The 12,277-nt window shown below is 35.7% G+C and overlaps 1 protein-coding gene across 1 annotated transcript in view; it reads left to right on the top strand.

Annotated features, from left to right (window-relative positions):
• The window catches only part of RabGGTa (Rab geranylgeranyltransferase subunit alpha), a 268,975-nt gene that overhangs the window by 171,579 nt on the left and 85,119 nt on the right, over positions 1-12,277 (top strand). Inside the window, exon 8 of the mRNA XM_090397695.1 lies at positions 3,803-3,904. Coding sequence (XP_090253821.1) covers positions 3,803-3,904 — 102 coding nt within the window. The remainder of the gene's footprint in view (positions 1-3,802; positions 3,905-12,277) is intronic.

A 12,277-nucleotide genomic window follows, 5' to 3' on the forward strand; every position in this document is an offset into this window, starting at 1 on the left:
TTCCAGGCGAAGCACTGCTGAGAAAAGCCAAAGTCACTCAGTCCACAAAGATCATGGCAGTAATCTTTTGGGATTGCCAGGAAATTCTCTTGATTGACTTCAAGGAAAGAAATACCACTGTGAATGCAGAATATTATGTTTCACTCCTGCACAAACTGCACGCACCATAAAGGAGAAGAGATGAGAAATGTTGAGTTATGGTGTATGCCTGCTTCACAAAAATTCTCCAGTCCATATGGCTATTATTGCGAAGGCTGCAGTGAAGGACTGTGGCTTCCAGGAGATTGGACACCTGCCCTACAACCCAGATCTAGCACCTAGTGACTACTGCCTCTTCTTGAAACTGAAGAAGACCTTCGAGAAAGAAAATTTGCAGATGACATTGAGGTGAAAGATACAGTTTTAGGCCATTTTGCAGACAAAAGTACAGACTATGTTTTCAAGGGCATAGAAATGTTAATTCAAAGATATAAAAAGTTTGTTGAAGTAAAGGAAGATTATGTTGAAAAATGATACAGTTGTTTTCTTTCTATCACCTCTAAAAGTTAGTCAGGCCAGAAACTTATGGAACCGCCCTCATATAACCAAATCGATCATTTCATGATACAAAGAAAATGGAGAGGATCTCTTTTGAATGTCAGCTCAGTGCAAGGAACAGATACTTATACAGACCATTTTTTAGTTATAAGAGAAATTAAAATAAGATTAATGAACATAAAGAAAGTAATATTCAATAATAAAAGTAATAATAGGTGGTCTGAAAAAGTTCTCAGCCTAACAATGAAAAAATGAATTTATAATTTCAAAATTATTTTTATTTTTCAACATAATCTCCCCTAAGACTAATATACATTTATTTCAGTGCCATTATCCTGTCCCTGTAATGGTTCTCAGTAAGATCTGCAAAATACCCCTCTACAGCTGCAATCACCTCTTGATTTGAAGAAAAATGCTGACCAGCGAGGAATATTTTTAGTTTTGGGAAGAGACAGAAGTCAGAGGGAGCCAAATCTAGGGAATAGGGTGGATGTTCCAACAATTCATAGTGCAGATCCCTTAATTTTCCCATTGCCAACACCTTTGTGGGTAGGTGCATTGTCCTGATGAAAGATGATTTTTTTCTTCTGCAAACCAGGTCTTTTCTCACAAATTTTTTCATCTAGTCTGGTTAAAAGATCGGAATAATATTTGCCGGTTATTGTTTTATCCTTTTCAAGATAATTAATAAACAAAATGCCTTTAGCATCCTAAAACACCGCTGCCATGATCTTTCCTGCTGATGGAACTGACTTTGTCTTTGGCACTGAATAACCAGCTTCTGTTTTGACTGCTATTTGGATGTGTGTAATGGTGAATCCAAGTCTCTTCCATAGTAATAAATCGATGCCAAAATCAGTTTTATTCTTGTTAAAATGCTCTAAGCACTGTTCAGAGATTTTCATGGAGTGCATTTTTGATCTGCTGTGAGCAAGTTTTGGGAAGAGACCTTTGTGCAAAGTTTTTTCATTTGCAATTCTTCATGAAAAATATATCTTACGCATTCTTTTGAAATACCTATAGTCTCAGCAATTTCACGCACTTTTGACTCGCCAGTCATTCAATACCATATCATGCACTTGATCAATGATTTCTGGTGGTGTTACACTTTTTGGATGTCCTTCACATGGATCACCTTCAAGGTTGGTACGGCCACATTTAAACTCTGCAGCCCATTTCTTAATTGTTGAAAACAAAGGAGAAGAGTGCTTATAAACTTTTATGAACTTCGAATGAATTTCTTTTGGTATTAAACCTTCTTTTACAAAGAATTTTATAACCACACGATACTCAATTTTATTCATTTCAAATGATACAGACAACACTTTTGCTTCAGACAGCTGTACAAAACAAACTACTTGATAGAATGACTTGCAATTTCACATGGATGCTTATGACAGATGTACCAATTTAGAAAAAAAAAAAAAATTGCTGATAGTGTTGCCATCTATGATCTAGGCCTAGAACTTTTCAGACCACCCTCGTATAACATAAACTAAATTATATGATATGAAAAATACAGTATGGCACAAGAAAAAAAAAAAAAAAAAAGTGCCGAATAACTACAGCAATATATGTCATGGAATAAAACAGGTTTATTAGCAAAGAAATATATGTTTGCACATGATGATATATACATCCATAACTATTGGTGGAATCTTGGTTGAATAAAAGCATTAACTATGGTAGAGTACAAGCTTGAAATGGGCACACCATGTCTTTCAAGACAAGTTTTTTGTAGCGCATGTAAAGGTTCTCTGTCATCTTGGAGTACAAGGGTTGGAACATCTACTGGATATATCATGTAATTTTATCCCTTAGTTCATGGTTTGAAGGTGGCCCTTTCCTTCAATATACCTTAAATGAAGGAATCAAGTGATGTGAGATCAGGAGAATGTGAAGGGTATGGGAATTCTGTGAACCTTGAAATGAGCCTCCCAGGGAAGTGTTCTGATAAATAGGTTCTAGAACCACATGATGTGTGACAGGTTGCTCCATCCTATTGGAATACCTCTGCATGAAATTGGAAGGTTTTTGGCATGGCACATCCTATACGAATCCTGGGTGAATGGAACCAAATGCTATATCCTCGATGTAGCATTTGCTATTCATGGTCATGGTTACACCACCCTCTTCAATGAAGTAGGGTCCAATTATGCCATGGTCAGAAACTGCACACTGCGGCAGTGACCTCACTGTGAAGAGAAGGACAAATGGTATGATTTTAAACAGATTTTGGCACACAGCCCTACCTACCCATCAGCATTAACAACAGTAATTACCACAAAGATTGCCACTGTCACCCTCCATGCATGTGACTGTCCTTGATATACAGGTCATTTTAGTTTGTTTTACTAATTGCTTAGTGTTAAATTGCCTCTGATAATGCTAGCTTATGCTACCGAAATGTCAGCTGTAAATAATTAATTTAAGCTAATAAATTATTTGTTTACATTTCAGTGTCCACATAGTTTTATGTTCCAGAAACTTCAACATGAATAACAGCAACAGCTATGGAAATTTAAACATGGAACTTGAATTCTGTAGTTTGGGATTCATTTCTCATGCTGCAGTCTTCATCAAGGACCAACTTTTACTCATTTCTTTATGTTATGTACTCTTTCTAGTGACTTGAAATATTCCTATATTTTCTTCCTTGATTTCTTCACCTTCATTGGGATCATAGGCACAAATAATTCGCATTGTCCAGTTTTTCATTTTGAAGATTACCTATATCACTCTACATAAAAGAAAATGCCTCTCATTCAAGTAAATTATCTCTATGTTTAATGTTGGATCTGTTGTTGTTTCCTCGTTTTTTCTGATCCCTGTTGATTGAGTATTCATCTTCTACTTATTGTTTAGAATTCTCTGATTAGTAGAAGAAACATTGGTATGGTGAAATACAATGATCATTAACTTATCAACAAGAAAATGATGGGACCTTTCAGATCATTCTGCTATGTACTTTTTGGTCCAGGAATATTGTAAACAAATTCATGTTTTGTTTTGCCATTATTGCTTTAAAATTGTGGAAATTTTAATATTTCATATCGATGTGTTTTTTAAAGAGTTGGAGGTTGTGCTCAGAGGGAAAACCAGTGTGATGGTGGTTGGTGGGGGGGGGGGGGGTTATTCCAAAGGAAGTTCTTAATTTACTTTCAACTTTATTGGGCCAATAAATTATTAATCTTCTTAAATTATTTATATTTAATTTATAATTTATTCAGTAATTTTTATTTATTTATTTATTTTTCCTTTTCAGATTGATAATGTTCACCATTGTTTAGAGATAAAGATCAATGATTGTCTAATTCCAGGTAACTGGAAACCACCAGCTAGGATACATTATGCTTCTTCTGTTTGGGTTAGTGTTCATTTTGTTTTGGAAATGTTCACATTATTAATTGAATACCATTAAAAAAAACTGAAGGCAAAAAAAAAAAAAGTAAAATGTCCTGGGAAATAATGTATAAATGACTTTCACTATAAGTTATTTAAAAGAACAGAAAAGAAAGTAACATAATATGATTTTATTTTATTTATTTTTACAGGATATAGTACTTGACAAGAAAAGTATATTATTAATTCATTTATCTTCTTCTTCCTCTTTATAATGCTTTTATCCTGCTTAGGTGCAGGGTCCGCTATGATTTATGATTATGCGACTGTGGGAAACACCAACTGGCTTGTTGCAGAGTCTGGCATTTGGAGAGGGGGACAATTTTTTATGACTGTAGAAGTGTGTGTTCACTGGGCCGGTTTGTCTATTCTGGGGGATGAAAAACCCTAGTTTCCAGGTGAAAAAACCCCTTACCTCCGTATGAGACTGGCTAACTCATGGGAATCAAACCCAGGTCTTTCTGACCAAAGAGCTTTGTCTATATTGACTGAGTTATGGAGGCTCTATTATAAATTTATTTATGTTAATTTAAAAGTTATTGCAATAATTACTTTAGCTTAAATGCTTTTAGCTAGTCTTATATAGAAGTGTAGAACTTGTCCTTTCATAAACATTGATTGATGCTCCTGAAAAAAAAAAAAAAAAAAGCCAGAGAACATATAAATGTGACAGAATTAGAGATTAGGAGAGTCTTCACTTTATTACATAATGTTGCCAAAGTAAGCAATAATTTAAGAAATGATTTCAACAAGGATATTATTAGCAGAGAGCAAACTAAGATTTTAACACCGATAACTAAGCAGGTTCAGGTTAGCTCAACTTATCCTGTTATATTTAGCAATCATTAAAAACACTAAAAAACAAAGATAATAATTATTATTAATATAATACGGGCACCTCCATGGAGTCCGAAGACTCATCATGAGAGACCCAATCTATCCACAAAATCTTTCATACCTTCTTTGACCCCTATTAACAGAAAAAACACTCACAACTGACTCTGGCAACCCATTCCACTCATTCACAACTCTCCAAGCAAAAAATCCAGTCCTCACATCCCTACTAACCACACCTTAATTCAGTTTCCAGGGATGATCCCTTGTTCTGATCCCTCTAGTCAAGTGCTGAAACATTTCTCCTGCATCTCCTTTAAGCAACTTAAATGTTTCTATCATATCCCCTCTTTTTATCCTATTAACCAACTTCTGCAATCCACACACCTTCAATCTGTCCTCATATGGAACATTCCACAGGCCACTCACCATCTTGGTCACTCACCTCTGAATCCTCTCCACCGATCAGGCTTGAGCACAGTAATCCAGATGTTGGCGTATCAAAGCCATATAACGAGGAATGACATTTCTTTTCTCTACTTGTTAACGTGTTCTTCAGTAGCCAAGTAATTTTATGGGCTACCTTATAACCTTAGCAATATGCCCTCTAAACTTTAACTCTCTATCTACCACCACAACCTCTAAATCTTTAGCTTCATCTGTTTCCTGTGGCACAGTGCCGTCACTGTGATACATGGCTTGTAAACTATTTATCCCAAAATGCATAACTTTGCATTTCTCGACATTAAACTGATACCCATTAACTTTTGTCCATGCTGACAACCTATTTAAATCATCTTAAGCTCTCTACATGGCCATGATTAACTATTACTCTACATAATTTCAATCATCAGCAAACAACTGAATATTTCCTTTTGGGTTATTTCCTATATCGTTTATGTTCAAATTAAACAGCAATGGTCCCAGCACCGAATTTTGCAGCACATCGTCTCAATTCTGCCCCTCCATATACCACTTTTTGATATCAGTCCAGCAGCCACCCTCTTATTCACTTAACCAGATAATTTCAATCGTCAGCAAACAACTGAATATTTTCTTTCGGGTTATTTCCTATATCATTTATGTTCAAATTAAACAGCAATGGTCCCAGCACCGAATCTTGCAGCACATCGCTATTCACCTGTTTTTGTCTCAATTCTGGCCCTCCATATACCACTTTTTGATATCCAGCAGCCACCCTCTTATACACTTAACCATCCCCATTTGTTTTAATTGCTTAACAGAGATACATATGGTATTCTGTCAAATGTCTTTGCAGAATCCAGCAAAATCATCATGTAACCATTTCATTTATCCAACTCAGCTGTTACTCTATTATAAAAAGTTAGTAAATTACTAAGGCATGATCAACCCTTCACAAAGCCATATTGACCCTCATACAGTATCATATTTTTATCTACCCATTCTAGAATTTTCTTTTTTTACCAATTTTTCTAGTACTTTTACCACCACATCTGAATACTGATTGGTCTATAATTTGCTACTGTATCTTATAACCTCCCCTATACAAGTGAATTATTTTGCCCTCTTTCAACCTGGAACTCTGCCAGAGTTCCAAATTCCCTTGGAACTCTACCAGAGAACAGACTAAACAAAGGCATTGCCAATTCTTTTGCATATTCTCGCAAAACCCAAGCTGATATCCCATCTAATCCGACAGCTTTGTTTACATTGAGATACTGCAATATCCTAATAACCTCCAATTCATCTACCTCTTTTCCCACATTGATGTCTGTCACATAAGTTAAAGCAATAATCACTGGGATGATATATTCTTGCAAAGTGGTTACTCAGTAACTCGACTACGAGGGTGGTCTGAAAAGTTCTTGGCCTAACAACGAAAGAACGAATTTATAATTTCAAAATTATTTTTATTTTTCAACATAATCTCTCTTAAGACTAATACATTTATTCCAGCAATGCTCCAGCAAAATTACCTGTCCCTGTAGTGGTTCTCAGTAAGATCTGCGAAATACCCCTCTACAGCTGCAATGACCTCTTGATTCGAAGAAAAACGCTGACCAGCGAGGAAGAGTTTTAGTTTTGGGAAGAGATAGAAGTCAGAAGGAGCCAAATCTGGGGAATAGGGTGGATGTTCCAACAATTCATGGTGCAGATCCCTATTTTCCCATTGCCAAAACACCTTTGTGGGTAGGTGCATTGTCCTGACGAAAGATGATTTTTTCCTGCAAACCGGGTCTTTTCTCATGAATTTTTTTGTCTAGTCTGGTTAAAAGATCAGAATAATATTTCCCGGTTATTGTTTTACCCTTTTCAAGATAATTAATAAACAAAATGCCTTTCGCATCCTAAAACATCGATGCCATGACCTTTCCTGCTGACGGAACCAACTTTGTCTTCTTTGGCGCTGAACAGCTGGCTTTTGTCCACTGTTTTGACTGCTGTTTGGATTCTGGTGGGTAATGGTGAATCCAAGTCTCATCCATAGTAATAAATCGATACACAAAATCAGTTTTATTCTTGTTAAAATGCTTCAAGTACTGTTCAGAGATTTTCATGCAAGCGCGTTTTGATCTGCCGTAAGCAAGCGCTCACAGCAGATCAAAAAAAAAATCAAAGCTTTTTCATTTGTAATTCTGCATGCAAAATATATCCTTCACGTTCTTTTGAAATGCCTATAGTCTCTGCAATTTCATGCACTTTGACTCGGCAGTCATTCAATACCATATCATGCACTCAATCAGTGATTTCTGGTGTTGTTATGCTTTTTGCACATCCTTCACGTGGATCATCTTCAAGGCTGGTATGGCCACATTTACACTCTGCAGCCCATTTCTTAATTGTCGAAAACGAAGGAGAAGAGTGCGCATAAACTTTTATGAACTTCAAATGAATTTCTTTTGGCGTTAAACCTTCTTTTACAAAGAATTTTAGAACCCACAATATTCAATTTTATCCATTTCAAGGGATGAAGACAACTTTTGCTTCAGACATATGTATAAAACAAACTTCTTGATAGAATGACTTGCAATTTTACATAGATGCTTATGATAGTGTACCAACTTAGGAAAAAAAATCGTGCCGATAGTGTTGCCATCTACGGTTGAGGCCGAGAACTTTTCAGACCACCCTCGTATTTTATCTGCTTCTGTGCTTCTGCCTCCTTGTGACCATCATCACTCATTAAGGTTAATCTTCCATAGTCATGCTTCCTCTTACTTGCCACATATCAAAAGATCTCTTTGGGATTTCCTGCTTGGCTAGATTCTTCTCATAATCTGATTTTGCCTTCCTTGCCATCCTAGTCACCTTTCTTGCCTATGCCTTGTACTGTTCATGAGTTTGCTGGTCATCTTTCTCTTTATATACCCTTCATAGCATTTTCTTCTTCTGGAGCTTGTGCTTAATATTACTCATCCATCTAACTCCTACCTGATTAACACTCCTTACCCTATGTATACAATTTCATACTGCTTCCTCTTGATGACCCTTAACTACATTTAAGCTTTTTTCTAAGCATGTGATAATCGCCTGCCTTGTAGTTTGACAAATACCCCTTCTTGGTAGAATATTCCTCATTTTTTATTTACAATCTCCTAAGTCAAGACCGCATGGTCACTTTCACCAATTGGAGGCAATGTTGCCACCTTGGTTATGGATAGCTCTTCTGATTCTGTGACCAGGTCCAATACTTTCATATCCCTTGTCCCCCCCCCCCCCCATCACATGCTGCATCAAGTAATTATCTTTTAGTACGTGTATAAATTCCATTTTCTTCCTGCCATGTGATCTTTCTTTCTTCCAGTGTATACTCCATAGTTGAAGTCCCCCATAACAATCACTCAATCTGTATTCCTTGTACTAATTTGGCGATGCATGTCTTCCAGATCACATGTGGAACTCCCTGGCCTATAGCAACAATCAGTTGTATATTTTGTCATACTGGCCTTAATCTCACACCAGATTGTTTCGTGACACCAGATTCATAATGCTGAAAAAAATCCTTGCTTTAAATTAATAGTCAAACTCATTTAAGCAGAAAAGTAGTAATAATAGAGGAGTTTGGGTTGAATAAAAAAAAAAAAAAGCACTGATTTACTATATAATGAAATTTCAAAGGAATGTAAAGTGACACTAGGAGCAAATATTAGTAAAAAAATCTCTCAGGACTAACTGCTTTTATTATTTTCACTGAAATCAATATGAACAGTGCAGTTGATATTCAGTAAATTTACTGCATGAAGAACTTTTCTCTCATGATTCAGAAATTACTCTTTTTATTATGGTAGATAAAATAAAATAGGAATTTAATTATCGAAGTTGATCTAACTTTAAGGAACAAAGTTTTGAAAAACCATTGCTAAAATCCTGTGAATGAGGTGTTATGATTTAATTCCTGGCACGGTCGCTTAGTGTCGCCCGTGTGGTGATTTGATTGGAGTCACTTGCCATCCCATTTGCTAGTTGGCTATTGCAAAAACATTAGAGATCTGCATGTAAACTCTGGCATAAAAATGTGTGATCGAAATTTGGAGCAGCATGTTAACATCAAATTTTGTGTGAAATGGAGCAAAACTGCTACTGAAACCTTGGAGCTGTTGGAAGTGGCATATGGTGTGGATGCTCTGAAAAAATTGTGTCTTTGAGTGGCATAAGAGATTCAAAGGTAGGCAAGAAGATGTGAATGACGACCCCAGAAGTGGGCAGCCAAAAACAAACATGACGGGTGCAAATGTGAACATGGTGCGAGATTTGGTATGGTCTGACAGATGATTAAGTATGCGATTAATGGCTGATGAATTGCAAATGAATCAAGAAACAGTCAGGGTAAATTTAACTGAAGAATTGGGTATGCGAAAGATTTCTGTGAAGTTTGTGCCTCGATCTTGACAAACAGAAGTGGCGGCGACTTCAAGTTGCGACTGATCTTTCTGCAAATAAGCACGTTTCTAAGAGTAATTATAAGTAACGAAACCTGGTGCTTCCAGTATGTTCCCAAAAAAAACACCAGAGTATGAAGTAGAAACCCCAAGTTCGTCATGTCGGAAAAAAAGTACATTTGTCACGTTCACAGTTCAAGGCCATGCTGGTGTGTTTCTTTGATCATAAGAGGATAGTCCACTATGAATTCATTGAACAGGGACAAATGGTCAAAAAACAATGCTATTTAGAGGTGCTGAAAAGATTACAAGATTCTGTTCAGAGAAAAAGGCCTGAGTTGTGGCTGAAGGTGGAACATCCATCACGACAGTGTGCCAAGCCATAGTGCACTCATAGTGAGAGAGTTTCTGGCCAAAAAATCAATTACTGAATTAGGTCATCCTGCTTATTCACCCTACTTAGCTCCCTTTGATTTCTGGCTGTTTCCAAAATTAAAGATTGCGCTAAAAGGATGAAGATTTTCTGACATTGCTGATATTCAGCATAATGTGATAAAGGAACTCAAGAGTATTCCAGAAAAAGAGTTTCAGGCCTGTTTTCAAAAATGGAACACAATCTAAACCAGCATATAAGTGCACAAGGGAAGTACTTCGAAGGCGACAGTAGCCATTAATGTATAGTTCTGAACTTAGGTGTTTTTACAAGTGCATTCCGGGAATTAGATTGTCACACCTCGTATATATATATATATATATATATATATATATATATACACACACACACACACTTAATCCTACATTAGGTGGGTTCAACCCCCCAAGGGATGGGGTGAGAAGGAGGGCGAACCCCCCATATGAATAACAATAAATCTAGGATGCAAAGAAATTTTATTAAGGCTTTTCAAAAAACTGAAGGTGAGTTATCAGGTTTTATACTGGAGTTTCAGGGTTTACATTTGGCAGAAGAGGCAAACTGGCCAGAAGAACACATGCAACTTACAATCATAATGTAATGGCCTGATACCCTTAGTTGCTTCAGCCATCAGTCCAAAATAACCAATTAACCCCATTATGCTGACTATATGAATGTTCTGAATGAGAACTCAGTTATCCGTTCTGTTCTAAGAAGACATGATTAGCAAGTGTCCATGAAACAAGACTGATCGTTAGCATTATGAGGATAAAGTAAAGATTGCCTGACATTTACTGCTGTAGAAGTTCAAAATATTTACTGTGGAAAGCAATAAGAAATCTACCAAATACACCATTACTGCTCTCATGTTTTCAAATAAATCATCATTGCCCAATTAAGGCTGTAGATAAATTTAATCAAAATTACAAAGAGAAGAAATACTGCACTAGCATTAATGCAAGAACTTACATTAGCAACAGAATCTGTGGCTTTCCAGCTAAGTGCAAAATATTTTCTCTCATACTCAATCCAGGTGAACAGGCAAAGCTAGTACTGCCAGGGTGCTTAGTATTATCATAGTAACATAAAATGTGACTTAGTAAAATGGACAATATTGCAAATTTCACTAGAAATGTCTTAATATTTACAGTGGATAGCAGTGCCCATTCTGTTTAATGAGAATAGTACAATGACAGAGACAGAAAATCTGAAAGTCTTATAGCCTCCAAATATCTTAATTTTATTATTAAATAATTTTAAATTTAAATAATATTAAATTTAAATAATATTACTCCATTCTTTGAAGGTAGTCAGAGAAGCAGTTTTCATTAATTTAACCATAGAATGATGCTATTTTATCAAGTATTTCTGAATGAAAATAAATGTGAGGAAGAAGAAAGTTGTTCTGATCATGGATTTCACTAAAAATCCCTGGTGTTGCCCATAGATGAAATTGTTTCATCATCAGTAACAACAGCTTGAATGAAAATCCTGAATCCATTCAAATGGATTTCCTTTCAATTGCAGAAGTAATTGAAAGAAAATGCTGCAAACCTAATCTTAAATCATTATTTTATTATTAACAAAGACAAGTCATATGCCATTTGGCTTTATGGCTATTTGGCCATCAGCACAGAAGATATAAACTTAGTAAGCTCTGAACTTTCATTGTGTTTTAAAAAATCCTGTGACCAAATACTCAGAATAACTAAGAATTTAAAGATTCATGGCAAGATATTTTTGTGATATAGATTTGGTGAAATGATATAATAGTTTTACGAAAATATTAATGTATCCAGATACCTCCCACGATGAGTCTTTTGATTCCATGGAGGCCTGGATAATAATAATAATAATAATAATAATAATAATAATAACTACTTTATGAACTTACAATAATGTAATTATAAGGTATTATAATACAATAATATATTATAATTATGTAATTATAATATGCTGTAGTTATAAGGTAGTTATGAAGATTTATTATGAAGCCAATTATAATTATCAATCCAAAATCATAAACATGAAAATGGAATCGTAGAAACATTCGTGGAATCGTTTTCTGATACCTATCTGACAGTCGGTCACTGATCCAACTCAGAAATCTGTTATCTAATCCCATCTGTTCCAATTTATTTAACAGTTTATCATGTGAAAGCTTTTGCAAAATCTAAGTACACCACTGTATATGCATCACTCCTGTCCAAGGTATTGGTCACCTTGTTAT

The sequence above is a fragment of the Typopeltis vanoorti genome, chromosome 9 (genome assembly GCF_054136105.1).
Source record: "Typopeltis vanoorti isolate ZY-2024b chromosome 9, IOZ_Tvanoo_1.0, whole genome shotgun sequence".
Taxonomy (NCBI): domain Eukaryota; kingdom Metazoa; phylum Arthropoda; class Arachnida; order Uropygi; family Thelyphonidae; genus Typopeltis; species Typopeltis vanoorti.